This window comes from Sorex fumeus, unplaced genomic scaffold (assembly GCF_029834395.1).
Source record: "Sorex fumeus unplaced genomic scaffold, SorFum_2.1 ptg000030l, whole genome shotgun sequence".
Lineage (NCBI taxonomy): Eukaryota > Metazoa > Chordata > Mammalia > Eulipotyphla > Soricidae > Sorex > Sorex fumeus.
Window position 1 is genome coordinate 7,328,548 of NW_026606087.1, and position 18,659 is coordinate 7,347,206.

The 18,659-nt window shown below is 41.9% G+C and overlaps 1 protein-coding gene across 1 annotated transcript in view; it reads left to right on the forward strand.

The window, feature by feature from the left end:
* The window catches only part of IRAG1 (inositol 1,4,5-triphosphate receptor associated 1), a 137,037-nt gene that overhangs the window by 90,686 nt on the left and 27,692 nt on the right, over positions 1-18,659 (forward strand). The window contains exons 11-15 of the mRNA XM_056116227.1: positions 5,482-5,605; positions 9,353-9,383; positions 11,775-11,915; positions 12,381-12,512; positions 14,849-14,990. Coding sequence (XP_055972202.1) covers positions 5,482-5,605; positions 9,353-9,383; positions 11,775-11,915; positions 12,381-12,512; positions 14,849-14,990 — 570 coding nt within the window. The remainder of the gene's footprint in view (positions 1-5,481; positions 5,606-9,352; positions 9,384-11,774; positions 11,916-12,380; positions 12,513-14,848; positions 14,991-18,659) is intronic.

Sequence of the window (18,659 nt, forward strand, 5' to 3'; positions counted from 1 at the left end):
CAATTTTCACTTTTATCTTGAAATTAAATATTTGAAACTGGGGAGATAGAACAGAAGTTTAGGCATTTGCTTTGCAGGCACCTCCTTTGGCCATGGCACTGGTTCCATTTCTGGCACCACATATGGTCTCCCAAATACCATCAAAGGTCACTCGTGAGCACCATGCCAGGAACCTCTGAGCACCACCAGGTATGCCCCCTTCCCAGTGAATTTTATTATAGCTTAGGTAGCTACAATAGTGTTAATGTTCATGGTTTCAGTTAATTCTTATTCAAGGTGATTTATAAAGTTGTTGATAATGAGTTTTAGGCATCCAACATTACAACTCCAAACCAATCATTAGTGTCACTGTCCCTCCACCAATGATCCAAAATTCACTGGTTCTCTCCTTTTTTCCACCCATCTCCTTAGGAACATTATGGTTTTGATGTTTAAAGTTACTGCTCTTCACTACCATCAAAGTGCTCAAGATCTTTTAATGCTGACCCAGATGACACTCCACTAGGTGCAAATGAGGGTTCTTTTTCCCCCACATCCCTTCCAACACCGATTCTAATATTTTTGATACATGCCATTCTCACTGGTGTGGGATGATATGTAATTGTAGAAATTTGCTTTTCCTAATGGTAGGTGACAAAGATTACCTTTTAATATACCTATTGGATATCTGTATGTCTTGTTAAAAAATTTTCCCTTTTAGAAGGCAGCTGGAATAGAGAAGGGATCGCTAAGAAAAAAATGGCTGGAGGAATCAGTCGTGATGGGAGATATGTGCAGAAAGTAGATAAAGGACCAAACATGATAACCTCTCAGGGTCTGTATTGCAAACCATAATGCCCAAAAGTAGAGAGAGATTATGGTGAATCATGTCTGTCATGGAGGCAGGGGAAGGGTAGGAAAGGGGGTTGTCACAGGTATTCACTATTCTAACACCAATTTTACCTCCAGTGTGACCTTCCTTTTACCATTGTTCCCATTTTCCCAATCACTCCTGAAAGCCTACCCCTGCAGGCACAAAATAAATTATTTTATATTTCTTGTTACAATTAAATCACTAATGGTAAGTAAGTAAGTAAAGTAAAGGCCCTCCCGTTGATTGTCGATTTGCTCGAGCAGGCCCAGTAACATCTCCATTGGAGACTTTGTTGTTACTGTGTCTGGCATATCGAATACTCTCAGTAGCTTGCCGGGCTCTCCGAGAGGGGCGGAGGAATCGAACTCGGGTCGGCCATGTTGGCTGCTTGTAAGGCGAACGCCCTACCCACTGTGCTATCACTCTAATGGTATTATCAAAAAATGTTCCAGTAAAAGAAAATTTGTTATATATCACCATGGGGGTCATTAAGTCCTTGTCTGAGGATTACTAGACTGTTGTTAGCTGAGCCTTTTGTGTTACTGTTTATTGAGAGTAGTTGACTTTTATGTTATTTTTACAATATAATTTGGTGTGCTTCCACTGGGATTTGGAGTGTGCTCCAAAGACTCCAGGATATGTAACTGTACTGTGAAAGGAATGTCTCCTCTAAGGAAGTATTTTCTCTCTTCTTTCCCCATTATTGGCATTTTTGTTGTGATTTATGGGCTATGTCTGATGGTTCTCAGGGGTTTCTCCTTGTGATATACTTAGGAATGACTCCTGATGGGCTTGGGGAATCATATGGGATGTCAGGAATTAAACTTCAGTTGGCTGCATGCAAGCCAAGCCTATTGCATGTGTTTCTTGCATGTTTTTTCCAATCCTGATATCTGTCTCCTAAATACTTCCCTCTTTATACCTTCCTTCTATTTTTTCTTCTTTTATTTATATTATAGTGTGTTTGTGAAAACCTTTGTCTTTTGTTGTCATGTTTTTGGTATTTGGGCAGAATGTTCATTTCTATCCCAATTTTTCTTTACTTAGGTATAATGTATAGGTCCATTTTTATATATTTTTTAGATCTTATCTGAGATGTCTGTTCTTGAAAACACCAGGTTGATGACTGGTTATTTTGTGTCTGCTTTTACTCCTTGGGAGAAGAGGGGGAAATTCAGTTTGAGCTGGGGATATTAGTGTTTGTGGAATTGCTTTTATCTTTTTTGCTTATTCATACATAGTCCAACACTTATATTTATTACACCAAGTTATGGGTATATTTATTGCTTTATATGGGTGGCAGTGGACTATATATTATATTAGTAATTCAGAATAAAATAGTAGAGACGATGTGCAAACAGATTTACTTTCCATATTTGACCCAACTCTTTCCAGCCATTCTCAACCCCTATATGCGGTTAAAAAAAAAAGAAATAGATAAAATTTTTGGAATTTGATCACTAAGCTACTTTACAAATATGTGGATGTGGGGGAGGGGACAGTTTCAAGGGGGGATTTCGGGAGGGGGACTCTCCCGAAATCAACTTCCACTGACTCCATCTGAAGGGATTTTGGTATTCAATTTTTTATTTCTCTTTCTGATAAGTTTTTTCATGGTGCTCTATGATCTATTCTGATAGAATATTACACAACATTCCTTATTTCCTTTGTCCTCCTCAATACAAAAAGCAAATAGCAGCACAGGCAGTTTTTCCTCTTGCTGTGTTCTTGTGGTGGAATACAGAAATACAGACCCTTCTACTAAAGAGAAACTTTCTGAACCTCTACTGCAGTCTTCCTGTACTCCTCCCAGTCGTTTTCCCTTCCTATTCTGTGGTTCTGTGTCCTTGATAGGTTTTTCCTTTTTCATCTTTCTCTCAGTACTCATTCTCTGAGGGAAGAAAGAATGATTACCAAGGGTTTAAGTTTTCCATTTTTTCCTAGAAAAATTATTTCTTTAATATATATAGAGATATATAAAATATATATCATATATCTATATATACATATATGTGTATATAGATAGATATATAGATATACTTCAGGTCACACCCAGTTGTGCTCAGGACTTATTCCTAGCTCAGTTATCTCAGGGATTACTCCTGAAAGTACTTGGGGGACTATATGCAGTGCCCAGGATTGAATTCCAGTTGGTAATATATAAAACATGTGCCATACCCACTGTACTATCTCTCTGGCCCTGGTCATTATATTTAACATTTGATGTATTTTAAAGGTGATGGTGTGTTTTGAGTTGGTATTAAACTCTTGTGCCATTACTATTGTTGTTAATTTGTGTGGTATTAGAAAGGATGCTAGCTATTTCTGGAATCATCCGATTCTGAGATCACCCTTCAGGCAACCATTTTAACAAGGCCTGTTACGCTTTTGGATGGGGAAACACCTGGAAATTCTCAGGGTTTATTCCTGAGATCTGAACTCATGGATCACACTTGGTGATGCTCAGAAGACCATATGGGTTCCAGGGATTGAACCCAGGTTGTCCACATGCAAGGCGAACACCTTACTTGCTGTAGTATCTCCCTAGCCCCAATTCTTTGTCTTATATTTTAGTTCAATTTAGGTATTTTTCTAGGCAAAAGTTCATGGTGTGATTTTCACTAGACAGACCTCTATGGCTCAATCAATTATAGAGATTTCTCAGATGTCCCACTATGAATGGTCCACCATGAAAGACCTCTATACTTGGTGCTGTATGAATCTATAAAGGCAGAGTAAGGTCAGAAGTATCATGCAGCTTACTATTTGTCACTTAGAAAAGTAAGAGTAATAAATACCAAAATGACTCAAAGGTGACAGGTAAATATTTAGTCCTATTTTATATTCAAAAGAATATCACTGACTGCCCAGTCTCTGACAGATGGCTATCCAGTCTTTGCTAGGATACTCTGACTACCAGAAAACTCATGTACACCAGTCTGTCATTGTAAAGCTCAAAGTATTTAAGTATTATTTATTTTGTACCAAATTAGATCTCCTCTTCTCTCTGTGTGGTCATTCATGGTGACCCAATTTTAGCTCCATTTACATGGTTCCCACAACTATCCTGTAATACTGATCTCTGACCTTGCCTACACTCCTGAAAATGATTAAGCAGTTTTTGAATATCTATGAGAAGTGGTAAAGTATGGAAAAATTGTAAAGTCTATGACAAATGCTAAAGCATGAATAACTATGGAGTTCAGGATGCAAATGAAAAGATAGCATTGCATGGGGTTAGGATAACTGATTTGACTCAAATAAGAGTTTAGCCCTAAGCATTTTCATCCCATGCTACAGTAAATCTGTTACGCATGAAAAACAAGTAACAGTGTCAGGGTCATTTGCCAATGTCCATCTGTGCAAATTTCTGAATAAAACACATCATATTGGCTTTTGAAACTGCAACAGCCAGAATATATGCAGGTGAAGGATGAGATCTAGAATCAGGGTTATGGTGGGTCATAATGAGCTGCTGAAAAGACAAGTCTATAACTGGAGAAGTGAAGCTTTGGGTTGGTACAAGAGCTGTCATTCAGTCAGGAAGAGGCTGTAGGGGAATAAGATCTGATTTTTCTTTGTGTCTTCAGAGTATGAACTTAGATGTCAAAATGCTATCCATTGATTCAATTGACTAATATATATATATTCTCAGGGCTTACTCCTGGCTCTGTGCTTAGGGATAACTCCAGGAGGAGCTCAGGAGACTAAATGGGGTACCAAGGAACGAATCCTGGTGCTACCTGCAAGAAAGCACCCTATCCCTCTACCCACTCTCTTATCACTTTGGCCTTTAGAATCTATATATCAATGAACTTCAAAGAACTAATTCCCTGAATTCATCCTCATAAATATGTTTATATTCCTAGCCCTGTGAGTATGGAACCAGATGCTGATTTCTAGGTAGGACACAGAGGATAAAACTATTGAAATTGTTTGCCGGTAACCAATCCAGACTTACCAACCCAGCAAATTTGTATATGGTTCCTGAGCACCACCAGAGGTGTCTTTGAGCACAGAGCCAGAAATGAGATCTAAGCACCACTGGGTGTGGACCCTCAAAAACTACCACAAAAAATTAACTTTTGAATTTATTTGAATTAAAAATAATTAGGTATTAATTTGTGAAATTATTAACCTTTTAAACTTAAGAAGACGAGTTTCAATTTAACACATGAACAAAAATAAGAAACTTGGGGGGGGGGGGGCAGAGTGAGCAACAGGCTTCTTAAGAAGTCTGCCAAAACAAAGAAATCTTTCCCAAACAGCCAAACTAGCTTCCAGTTGAAAAAATACAGCATGCAAATTTAGATAGACCCCATTTGGTGCTCTGGGAACATTGGGAAGAACATAAGATTTGGTGCAGATTAAATTGAAGTCTGGCCATGCTGTTTACTGGTTCTGTGACCTTCTGTAAATTATTAACCTTGCTGAGTCTTTGCTTACCCACGTATAAAATGGGATGATGAATTTTTAGCTCTTTATGAGAATAAAATAGCAGTTACAAGGCTCGTGGGCACGTAACTAAAATTTATATTAGAAGTCAGTCTTCCTTACCCCCTAGTAGTGACTTACCAGCATTTCAATTGTGATTTCAAGTAGACATTTATAATTGTCTGTTTTTCCAGGCACCCCTTCTGAACTCAGCCCAGGTCTTGAGGAAGAGGAGTCAAAGAGTGGCTTGGAGGTCATGCCCAATATTTCTGATGTGCTGTTGCGCAAACTGCGGGTCCATAAGTCTCTCCCTGGAAGGTAAAACCAGGACGCGGGCTATGAAGGACAGTGTTATGAGGCCCCCATGTTAGATTCTCAGGAACACAGCAGAGTATGAACCTTTACAACTGATCCCAGAAGGGCTATATTCTAGTGATCCATACAGAGTTCATGCATATAAAATACAGAAAAGTAGTGAAGGGCCCTTCTGGGCCATTTAAACACAAAGAGCAGAAAGAGTGCTGGCCAATAACAAATTTAACATAAATAGTCACATTGCTGGTCTCCAATCTCCTTCCTAGGACCTCCAAATTACCCTCCTGACCTTGGCTTCAGTAGCAGTTGCCTTTAACTTTGTTGATTTGGCCTAGAGCTGTCTAGCTCTGGTTGGGGCTTGAGCTAGGTAAGCTGTCACATAAGATGTCATCACGCAGGAAGAAGCCAGAGCTTCAAGACTTTTCCTTCCCTCAGGAATAAAGAAATGTTATACTTGTGCTTGAATATAAGGGAGTTATTTCCTATTCAATGGGAACTACGCCAAGAAGAGTTTTTAGGGCAGTAAACTGAATGGACTCAGTAGCAAAACTGGGCCAAGGACCTAAATTGGAGACATAGTCAGTTGATGCTAAGAGTCTAAAGATAATTCACTGCACGAGGTGGCTCAGGGAGAAACACCCACAAAAGCAATAAATTTGAGTTTAATAAAAAAAAGTATTGATTGAGTGCCTCTTATGTGCCAGACATTAGAATGGAGAACAAGCAGTGTTCCAATGGCACTTACATTCTAGATGGAGAGACAAGTAATATTCAAGCAAACAAGTGAATAATTTCAGGAAGTGAAGATCCTAGTGAGACTATGAAACAGGCACATTTAGAGAATGATATAGACATGGAGTATGAAAGAAAGTGCTCAATGATAAAATAATAACTTATCTAAGACAAGCAAATGATAAATTAGTCATCTTTACTAATATTGTGGCCAATCTACTTCTGACAAAAACACAGTAATTTCAACAAGTGGTGCTGAAGTAACTGGCATACAGGGTAATATTTACATACACATACATGTTTCTAACATACCACACAAGGGTAAACTTGCATCCCTCTTCCCACAATATACAAACATTAATTCAAGATAGATAATAGATTTAAATGGAAGAGTAGCTTTCCTAAAACTATAAAAGGATATAGAGCAGGAAATATTCATGAATTTAGATTAGTTCATGGTTTCTTAGAGATGATAAAACAAAAGCACAAACAATAAGAGAACAAAATAGTTGGGTAGCATTTTATAAAAATGTAAAATTTTTTTTTGAAGCAAGAAATAGGATCAAGAAAATGAAAGACAATCCACAGAAAGACAATGATAATCATGTATCTGATAGAGGATTTGTAGCCAGAATGTGTAAAGAACTCATAACAATGAAAAGACAACTATTTTTTTAATAAGCAAAGGATATAAGTAGACATTCCTTCAAAGTATATTTAATAAGGGCCAGTAAGCTCACAAAAAAGACATTCACGTCATTAATCATTAGACATTCCAGTCAAAACCATCACAGGGTATTATTTCACACCCTATAGAATAGTTGTAATGAAGAAGGTAGACAATAATGAGTGTTAGTGAGCATGGGAAGGAATTGAATCCTGGAAAATGATATAGCCACTTGTGAATGATAGTTTGGCAGTTCTTAAAAAAAGTTAAATAGAATTATTATGTGGTCCAGCTATTTCACTTCCAGGTATATCACTAAGAAAATAAGAATATTGTCCACACAAAAACTTAAACATGAATCACAATAGCAACACATTCATTAAGCAAAAAAAAAAAACATTAAGAGTCACTTTTGTGAGTGGTCTTGAGTGCATAAATGAAATATAATTGATTTATACAGTGAAGTCTTATTCAACCATTAAAAATGAATGAAATGCTAATATATGCTACAATCTGGAAAATTTGAAAGGATGACAGTAAGTAAAAAAGTCTAAGACCACACCTATCATTTTATTTAAATGAAATATCTACTATAAAGAAATCCCCAGAGACAGAAAATAGGTTAATGCTTTCTTTCTTCATCAGGGGTTGGGATTTGGAGAGATGGAAAGTGACTGCACACGAATGAAGGGTTTCTACTGGGAGTGATCCTAAACTTGGTGGTGATTGTAGAAAGCTAAATGTAATAAGAACTGCACAACTCTCATAGAGTAAACTTTATGATATGTAAATGATATTCCAACAAAGCTACTACCAAAAGGAGTGAGGCGGTGAGGAGGGAGAGGGAAAAACTGTAAATGTGAAGGAGAGGAGGCTTGGACAATTCTCTGGATAGCACAAATATAAGCGTATGTTAAATAGCAGAAATAGCAGGAAGTAGCTCACAAAAATAGGAACCTGCGTTGGGCTGGATAGTGAATAGAAATTTGTAACTTTCACAAACATCCAAAGCAAGCCAGGAGTCAGGGGCAGCCTACGTGAGACTGGGAAACCACACAAATGCTGTGTGCCTGCTCAATGGCAGTTAAGCCTGTGTTGGCAAGTGCACAGAGGAAGACCTGCTGGGTGGGGCTGTGGCAAGGACCAGGGCAAGCATTGAACCTCATCACCACTATTTATCTCGTTCTCTGCGCTCTGTCCACTTGATAGCCATGGGGTCTTGTTGCCTCATCCTGACAGGAAGACTCTCACAGTCCCCTGTCAGGGGTGAAAACTAGCACCTTGCAGAGGCGGCTGACCCCCTACCTTTGCTCTAGGGGTCCCTCCCCACCTGTCAAAGGGAGGAAGCTGTGTTTCCTGACAAGCTTATCAATTGCACACTCTGTTGTTAAGTCCTGTGACGCTGGTAGGACCCCTCCCAGCCTTCCCACCCTAGCACAGGAAGGGGCCCCTGTGTTATTTACATTGTCTGGGTTTCAGAATCTACCAGATTCATTACCAGAGAGAGGCACCGAGTGGACACGTAGAGGAAAAGACTCATCACAGTGAGGAAGTGCTCCCACTGGGACTGGCTTGCCACCATAGGAGATTCCAGCCACCACAGGAGGTGCTCACATGGAGGAGAGCTCTGATCACTTCTTCCAATCTGATATTGTTTGGCCTGCTTGCACCCTTGTTGCAGCTCTAGGAGATAGGAGAAGAATCAGGCTTTGCAGGCCTGGGTCATCCTGCAAAAAAAATCATAATGGTTGCTCCTGTGGGTAGCAAACAAAAAAGCAGCACGTGTACTTTCTTACTAAGTTCTCACAGCAAGCCTGTGAGTCAATTGTATTAATAACCAACATCTCCTTAGTGCCTACTGAAGAGGCTAAGTCTTATATACTAAGACTATGGCTGTCTTATGTATATAATCACTGGTATCATTGTCTATTATCTCCGCCTAGAGAAATGAATGTGGTACCACATATGTGTGACTATACTTTATATACACACATTTCTCTATATATTCTTTAGACTCCAACAAGGTAGATAATATTATTCATCTTTCAGACAGGCAAACTGGGACCTTCCCAGTGTCACAGATGGGAGCGACACCAGTGATATGGTGGCCTCAGGATTTAATCTTTGTTACTAGTTTTTCTTGGTGAGAAGAGTATCTGTTCAAATATCTCAGGGATCACCAACCTCACAAATGGTATTCCACATCTTTTCTTTCTCACCGACTCTGCTGTTCCATTTTGGGGACACATAGCCTGCTGATCATTCAGAGTCACCATTTTGTTTCTTTAACAAAAACCATATTCAGTCAAAAATACGATTGAAGTTCATTTACATTTTTTCCTTTTTCACAGTGGCCCTCCACTTACAGAAAAGGAAGTTGAGGTAAGTCATGCCAGTACTTTATGAAACTTAACACCTGGGCTTGATCGGGCTTATCAAAATATTTTATCCTCTAGTCTCTGGTCTGGCATTCTTAAATAATGATGGTAACAACTAACTGTTGGGTGATGTGAATGTCCATAACTGGTTCCACTAATTGCCAAGGTCACTACCACTATCCAGATATGGGAGATTTTTGACAAATTTGGTCAGAGATAGGAAGGTAGTTCAAAATTTGACACTCCTTCAGGGTACTTAGAAATTCCACATTCCTTCAAGATTCAAAAATAAAATAAGATAGAAAATTTGGCAGATCAGGGAACTTGTATGTTTGCCACTCTGGGTTCATTCCCCAGCACTTGCATGCCCCCTTCCATTCTCTAAAACATCTGGGTATTGCCAGATGTTTAATTTAAAAAGCATGGTTTACATATACAAAATCATCTAGGAACTGCAAAGATTTGGATCTGTGTTGAATCAGGACATGTCCTACCACACACAATGCAGAGGCCAATGCAGGGAGAGAAGGGTGCACTGAGAAGACTCAGACACCTGACTAAGTTTGGGGGTTTCAGGGGGAACAGAGACTTTCCACCCCCTGGTAGGGCTGCAACTGGGTCATGGATGATTTGTTGGAGGACGATCCCCTGTCCTCAGGTAATCAGTGCTCAGCATGGGAAAGCTGAGGAAGTTTTGGAGTCTGACAATTCTCTGAATCCCAGCTCTGCTGTACTGACCAAAAGATCTTTCTGTTCTCAGTTTTTTTTCTTTCTTTTTTTAAAAAAATATTAAAGATCCAGTGACTTTATTTAAAAAGTCACTGATTGTTGAGTTTTAGGCATACAATAACTCAACACCAATCCCTCACTAGTGTGTTTCCATATTCCTTCTCCACCCCAACTCTGCCCCTGTATGTCACCTTGACAGGCACATCACAAAATTTCCAGTGGTTGCTGTTTATATCTCATATTTTTTCAGTTCTATTGAATCTAGGTTTTGCACATATGGCTGCACCCTTCACCTACATCATTAGTATAACTGAAACCCTGATGCCTGTTATCCCATTACTTCTTGTTCCCTTCTTCCCCCCTCAATTTCTTTCCTTCTCTGTCTCCTCTCTAAAAGCTTGTGTCAAGGGTGATCTAGGCATCGCCCTTTTATTATAATACATTTCCTTATCCACAGAGAAGTGAGATCATTCTGTGTTTATCTTTCTTCTTCTGTCTTCTTTCAACATGATATCTTCCAGTTCCAAATACATATAGCAAATTACATAATTTTGTTGTTCCTTGCAGCTGCATAGTATTCCATTGTGTATATATACCACATCTTCATAATCCATCCATCTGTTGTTGGACACATAGGATTATATATTTTAGCTATTGTACTGAGTGCAGCAATGAGCAATGATGTGCATATATCCTTTTATCTGCTCTCAGTTTCTTCACCCACAAAATAGATAGAATAGTCCCTGTCTCAGGATTGTGTGGGAATCAGTGGACAAAGTGCGTAAAATCATAGAAGTGCTGGCTTACAGCCAATGCTCAACAAAGAGTCATTTTCCATGTTGCCATTATTGCTTTTTTTGTGAAAGTTCAGTGTTTCTGGTTTGGATTAGAGTCCATGGCCACCACGATCCATGTCCAGTGAACTTCAGAGACTCAGTCAGGCTGAGCTCATCCCGCTGCCATTCATCTTAGGTAGAGCAGATGAAGGTGCCATTCATCTTAGGTAGAGCAGATGAAAATGTGGCTCATTACTTCATTCCTTTATCAAATTCCTCTGTCTTTTATCCTTCTTAGCAAATTCCAATTATTCCAGAAATTCAGTGTTTGATCAATACTAACTTTCGGAGTTAATTCATGCAATCTCCATTTCTGACATGCAGAGCTGACCTATTTAATTTCCTAATGGCCTCTGAAAGCTGTTCTCAATGTAAGAATACTCAGGAAAATACTTTGGCAAGTTTGCTTTAAGTCAACAAGGCTCAAGTGAGGTTTCTTTAAATGCATGGTTTCATATGAACCCTCCAAAATGTTCATGCGATAAATTCAAATGGTGATCCCAAACTGTTTACACCATCAGTGGCATTGGCCTGCATTGATATAAACCCATATACAGGATATTATTTTCATATAATTAAGGGAAAAGCAAAATTTTTCTTATTTTTCAGTAAAATGCACTTGTTTTTCAGCCTCTGGAAAGGAGCCTGCAGAGACTCAGTTACACAGTCAACCTCTTTGGTCCAGTTCCCCCAGCAGTGATGGGTGGCACTGGGACATGGATGTTTGGGGGACTTGCTCCAGGAGCTATTCTGAAACACTCATATAAGAAACACTTCACTCCTGACAATAACTCTTTCTAGCTCCTCTTCCACACTCTTGTCCCCAACAGAACGTGTTTGTACAACTGTCCTTGGCCTTTAGAAATGACAGCTACACTCTGGAGTCTAGAATTAACCAGGCTGAGAGGGAACGGAATCTGACTGAGGAGAACACAGAGAAGGAACTGGAAAACTTCAAAGCCTCCCTTACGGTAATTGTGGTGTCTCCCCGGGGGCAATTCTCAAAGGGGTTACTGTCTCCAGGGACTCTGCGAACTGTCCTACTTTTCTTCACCACCAAACAGTCTCCTGAAATGAGAAATCAGACTCAAGACCCTGAGCCAGATACAGTGTTCCTCAGAGAGTTGGGTGGAATGAGGTCGAGTGCTGAAGGTGCTACCTCAGTACTATGGGCTAGGCCCGGGTATGCTGGGTGCCTTTGCAGAGAGCACTGGGTGATGTGGGATGGCAGAGGGTGACCCTTGGTAGTGTGGATGTGACTCTGTCAAGTCAGTCCAGGTAGAGAGTGTCTGCCTGGACCTTTACAGGCCTGAGGAGAAGGAAGGCCGGGCCATGCAACTCCTCGTGGTCAGGATGGGACCAGGGTTTGTCATGTGAGAGCACAAGCTGAGATGTGGCATGGGAGGCCCCAGGTGATGCTCCTTCCTACCCCTCAGTCCTCAGCTTCCCTGTGGCATCACTATGAGCATCGAGAGATGTACCAGAAACTTCTGGAGGACATCGCTGTGCTGCACCGCCTGGCTGCCCGCCTGTCCAGCCGAGCCGAGATGGTGGGGGCTGTCCGCCAGGTGAGCAACTCAGCTCCCAGAAAGTTTCCTGCATGCCAGGCTTCCCTTTGCATTACTGTGGTTAACCAGGGGGAACTTTGGGGGAGGACCCATTCAACCTCCAGATATTCTTGGAACCCACTTTCTGTTGATGTGCGATGCGGTGTGTGTTGTTTCCTTTCCTGGAGGTTTCTGGTGCACATCTGCATCACCGAACCCTTTAGCTAAGAGCTTGTAAAACTTGATCTCTTTTTCCCAGATGCACTTAACTGAGTCTGTACCCATCCCCCCATACTGCATCTTTCTTTTTCATTCAAAAGAGTCCATTCCCATGGAACTAGTATTTGACAAACTGAGCCTTAGGAAGCTACATTATTTTTTTTAAAAAAATTCTCCCAGCAACCCTGTAAAGTGAATATCACTACCACCCTTCCTCCATGAAGACAGTCTTAGAAGTTTCTAGCACCTATGAGTGCTAGAGCCATGACCTGACATTCCTCTTGACCACTTTGAAGTCCTGAGAGTGCTCAGCACCAGTGGTCAGTTTGGTGTGGAGGAACCAGGCAGCCTGAGTTCCAATCCCTCTCCACCAGGACCCTGCCTGACCTGAGCCTGGGAACCACACCCTCTGGGATTTTGCTTTCCCAACAGGGAGGATCATAGTAGCCTTAGAGGGAGCTGCAGTCCTTAGAAACCTAGAAGCTGTCAACGTTGTGGCTGTTTCTGTGGACACCTCTCCTGTACACTGGCCATATTAGTGAGGTGTTCCTGTTCCCAGCCCTAAGCTGTTCTTGCAGAATGAAGGAAGGGCAACCCCTGGCTAGTCCCACCCCGGGACTGTTCTGGGGAAAGGCCACCACCAAGTCAGCAGTAACACCCAGGAAGCCATTTCAGCTGGGAGCAGGAAGAGGGAGAACGTGAAGGAAGTGATTGCTCTCAGCTCTAGGCTGCCAGATCCTATCCAGGGAGCAGGCACTGAGCAGTCCCTATGTATCCCTAAGGTCAGCTCCATGAGAGATCCAAAGAGTAAAGGTAGAAAAAAGTTGTCCCCATTTTGTCCAACCCTCCAGATGTGATCCTTGACCCAGTGCGTTGCTCACTCCAGTCTCCTCCAAATGCCCCACCTCTAGCTTCTGTGACTCTTCCCTCACACTCATCTTCCTCTCTTGTGTCCCTGGCACTCATGCTTCTTTCCCTGATGATCTGCCAACCACCAGCCTCATTTCTACTGCACCAGTCTCTACCAATTTCCTGATTAAGTTGTTCCCTTTAAGCTGTTGGGTGATTCCCCTTTCCCTTCGAATAAGTTTAATTCCTTCATCTAGCTTTCAAATCCTTCAAAACCCCTCCCCCTCTCCATTTCATCTTGCAAGCACACCCATCCACTGTCTGATTTCTGCCTCAGTAGGATGAACCTGGAGAGCTTGCTGTTTTTCTAGATAGGCCAGGTGCATGCCCATGATCCTAGCACCATTCTTGCCAAGCCAAGGATCAAACCCAGGACCTTACATACTCATGCCACATCCCCAGGCCCAAGAGGGATGGTTTTTCCCTTTTCATTTTCTTTTCCTTTCTTTCTTTCTTTCTTTCTTTCTTTCTTTCTTTCTTTCTTTCTTTCTTTCTTTCTTTCGTAGTTGCTGTTGCCATGATCAGAGGTTGCAGTGCTTGCTAGGGGCTGCACCTCTGATTGTGGGACTCCCACATTTGGCCGTGATGCTCATGTACACCTGACTGCCTTGCTCTAAGACCTTGAATTCTGTAAGGACCATGGGCTCCCAGACAGCAGCACTGCAAGGACCATACTCAGTGCATGTGGGCAGCACCCAGTGACTGACCTGTGGCCTCCCCCTTGCAAGGCAGAGGCTTGAGCCACTCTTGTTACTCTCTCCACCCACCTCCAGCCTAATTCCTAATCATTTATGATTTTGTTCTCTAAAGGATTCCAGTCAGGGTGCAGGATGGGACAATCTTCAGCTCAGTTTAAGTTTGGTGATTTCCTGCCTCAGGATCTTTGCCCTTGAAGTGCCCTGGATGAGAGTTCTTTGTCCCTTCTGTCCAGATTTATCTTCCCACATGTTGTTTATACCTTAGACCCACTCTATTCTGTCCCTATTAAGTCTCCCCATGACATTCTCTGAAAGCAGAGGGGACTCACTTTGGGGAGGGGCACTACAGTGGGATGTGACCATGTTTTCCCCAAGCACAGAACCCTCCTGTGGGGACCAGGACACCTTGTAGAACCCAGCTGGCCTATTCCCTATGTCCTTCAAATTCTCCCACCCAGGGTGTCGGTCAGAGCAAACACCAACGAGTCTTTCCTCCAAGTGACCTTAGGTTCTCCCTCTCCTTCCCTGCAGGAAAAGCGCATGTCAAAGGCCACCGAAGTGATGATGCAGTATGTAGAGAATCTGAAGAGAACATATGAGAAGGATCACGCAGAACTCATGGAGTTTAAAAAGCTTGCAAATCAAAATTCAAGTCGCAGCTGTGGCTCCTCTGGTAAGCAATCAGGCTTTGTGCCCCTTTTGGTCCCACAATGTGGGTCCTTGATAGCTCAAGGCTAATATTACGTCCTTCAGGATAAACCCACCACCTGTTTCGGGCCAAGCCATACTTGATGCTCCTGCCCCAGCTGCCTACAGTGGCTTCCCAGCAGCTGCCCGGTAAACCAGAAAGGGTGATAAATTTCCCCAAAGTGATTTCTGAAACAATTAAAGAGTAGCAGAGCCCAGACCCTAAGGTATTCATGATTTGGGGTATACGCCTTTAAGAAGTCTATGCTATGCAACTGGGTCTTCCCATGAAAACCATTGGGGAAGCAACATGATCAGATATAAAGTTAAAATACTCGATAGCACAGTGGGTAGGACGTTTGCCTTTCACGAGGCCTACACAGCAGACCTGAGTTCGATTCCTCCGCCCCTCTCCGAGAGCCCGGCAAGCTATTGAGAGTATATTGCCTGCTTGGCAAAGCCTGGCAAGCCACCCGTGACGTATTCGATTTGCCAAACACAGTAACAAGTCTCACAATCTTACTGGGCTTGCTCGAGCAAATTGATGAACAATGGGAGGACAGTGATAGTGACTCCCCTGTGAAGCTGTGGAGCAGTTACATTATTGGCACTAAGTCAGAGAGAGAGAGAACAAGACTCCAGTGTGAGACATAAAGTCTGGGCGGCTGAGTGCACAGAGAGACCGGCTAAAGGAGATTTTGCTGAAACAGCAGACTCATTTGCAAGACAAATGATTTTGTGTTGTTTGTTTATTTCTGGTTTAGGATCCACACCCAGCAATGCTCAAGGTTTCTTTCTGGCTCTGTGCTTAGAGATCACCCCTGGCAGGACTCAGGGGACCTATTTGGTGCCAGGAATCCAACTGGAGATAGCCACATGCGAGGAAAGCATCTTACCCCTTGTATTATCTCTCTAGTCTAAGAAAAAGGTTTTAAAGGAATAATTTTTCTCTTTTTCTTTTTTTTGGGGGGGGGCTTTTAGGGTTACACCCAGCAGTGCTCAGGGGTTACTCCTGCCTCTGCACTCAGGAATCACTCCTGGCATTGCTCAGGGGACCATATGGGACGCTGGGGATTGAACCAGGGTTGGCCACGAGCAAGGCAAATGCCCTATGTACTGTACTATCATTCTGTCCCCTAAAGGAATAACTTTTTAAGCTACACTAATTGTTCCAGGTGCAGAGAAGAGCTGTTTGATTCTGCTTGAGGAGTAGTGGGAAGCTTAACAGAGGAATGACCTCTGAGCTGAAACATAAAAGCAGGAGAATTTCCGAGAAAGGCCACCTTGGCAGTGGGAACTATATAGACAAGTGTGGAAGCTGGGGTGGGAAGAAGAACCCAGAAGTTTCCTGTAATTGCAGTGTTGGAGTATGGTGACAGGTGAAGGGGAAACTAGCTAGGCCAGGACCTTGTGCTAAGCCACACTGCCACTCAGGCGGGCCTCTGTCTGTTGGCAGTGCGGAGGCACTCATGAGTTTCCACCACTCCACAAAGCCAGATTTTCATTTTAGAAGGTTTCTCCAACTTTAGAGCAGCATTGTTCTGGGGAGCGTGGAAGGTGCCATGTGCAGAAAAGAGCTTGGAGTCTCCTGCCAGAGTCCAGGTGAAGTGGGGTAGCCTTGGACTGGATCTCTTTTTGGAAGTTTCCAGGTTTGGGTGCTGGTTGATGAGGGTTGTACACGAGAAACAGACCTTTTAACAACAGGAGTCCCTGTGGAATGCAAACATCCATGGTACTGAGAGCCTAAGAGGGAAAGTACTGAAAGTATAACAGATGGAAAGCCCTTTATAAACAGGAGATTTCACAAGTTTCCTGGGGAATATCAGTGATGCTTCCAGCGACACGCACACTCTGACTGCCTGCCTTGGGTCTCAGCAGCAAGCTCTGAGACATGTGTGACTGGCCCCTAATGGCCGTCTGTCAGTACTGGAAGCTGGAGTTGCCACCAAAGAAAACCTAATGCAGTGGCTCCTGTGTTATTGTCCCACAGATAGTTTGTGAACCATCTAAGGATTTAGGGAATGAGTGACCATGAGTATTCTGATTCTACTGACATTTTTGAGCACCCACAGAATAGTGGATGATGGGTGCACAGTCCTGATTCAAAGTATCTTCAATCTGAGGGAGGTCTAAGCAGTGTCACCAGTGCTGTGACAGAAGTAAGCAGACTCTCCAGGAAAGTCAGTAACGTTCAATAAGAGGGTGCAGATGGGAAAAAAGCAACAGTTGAGAGTTCGGGCTTGCATGGTGGATGGATATTGTTCAGACATTCATTCTCATTCACTGTTTTTCCAAGCTCTCCTTCAATTAACAGTTGTCCCATCAGAGCCACTATGAGCACTTTTAAGCCTGTATGTGACTTTTGACAATCTTTGTCTATATTACAGACCCAGAAGACTATAGTGAAAAAAAAATACCTAGTATTCCAAGACATATGGCACACATTTAAAAGAAAAGCTTTGGGATAGGGCTGTAGCTCAGTGGTAGAGTGGGAGCTTTGTATCTATGAAGTCCTGGGTTCAACCGCTGAAAAAAAAGAAAAAAAAGGAGGGAAGGAAGGAAGGAAGGAAGGAAGGAAGGAAGGAAGGAAGGAAAGAAGGAAGGAAAGAAGGGAGGGAGGGAGGGAGGGAGGAAAGGAGGGAGGGAGGCAGGGAAGTAAAGAGGGAGGAAGGGAGGTAGAGAGGAAGGAAGGAAGGAAGGAAGGAAGGAAGGAAGGAAGGAAGGAAGGAAGATAAGGAGAAAGAGAGAAGGAAAGAGAAAGAAAGAAAGAAAGAAAGAAAGAAAGAAAGAAAGAAAGAAAGAAAGAAAGAGAAGGAAAGAGAGAGAAAGAAAAAAAGAGAAGGAAAGGAAGAAAAAGAAGGAAGGGAAAGGAAGGAAGGTAAGGAAGGAAAGATAATTTTTTTCTGACTAAAATACTTTGATTGCATTTTGGATTATTTGTTTTAGATGGATTTCTGAACAAATCAAAAAAACAAATGGATTTCTAGATACTTACATGCTAGCTCGGAGAAAGAAACATATTACTCATTTAAAGCATTACTTTTAAACAAGTCATTGATAGTACCATTTGATGATTAATAATCCTCAATTCCTTGTATAATTGAGAGCATTCTTGCTCTATCCTTGACAAAGTATTTATGACTTTGATATGCCAAACCTTTATCTTACCTCAGTTCTAATTTATATTCTTTGACCTTTCCACATGCTTTGAGGGACAGTTATATTCTGGTCTTTATAAATTCTGCTTTACTTTTTTGCTTGTAAGATTGGTATTTTTTAAAGTATTTTATTAATTTACATGAATTTCTCATATATATCTACATATGGAATATTTTCTGGTTACACTATTTTGGCTGACTGTAAAACTTAAAAATCCTTTGACCACAAATACTTACAAATTTCTGCTGGATAACACACAGCAAACATTTGTCTAAAAGAATAGCTGAATCCACAAGAAAGGGAATTGAAATACTCAGATACAAGAAAAGAAAAGAGAACTGAAACCAAGCTGACCCTGCATCTTCCTTAGGGACAAGAGTCAGCCCTCGTTTTCTGGGCACAGGAATTTTGCATTCGCTTGCATTCTGAATTGAGGCCTTGGCAAGGAGTTGCCTCCAAGATTCCCACAGAAGCTGACTTTCTAAAAGAATATACC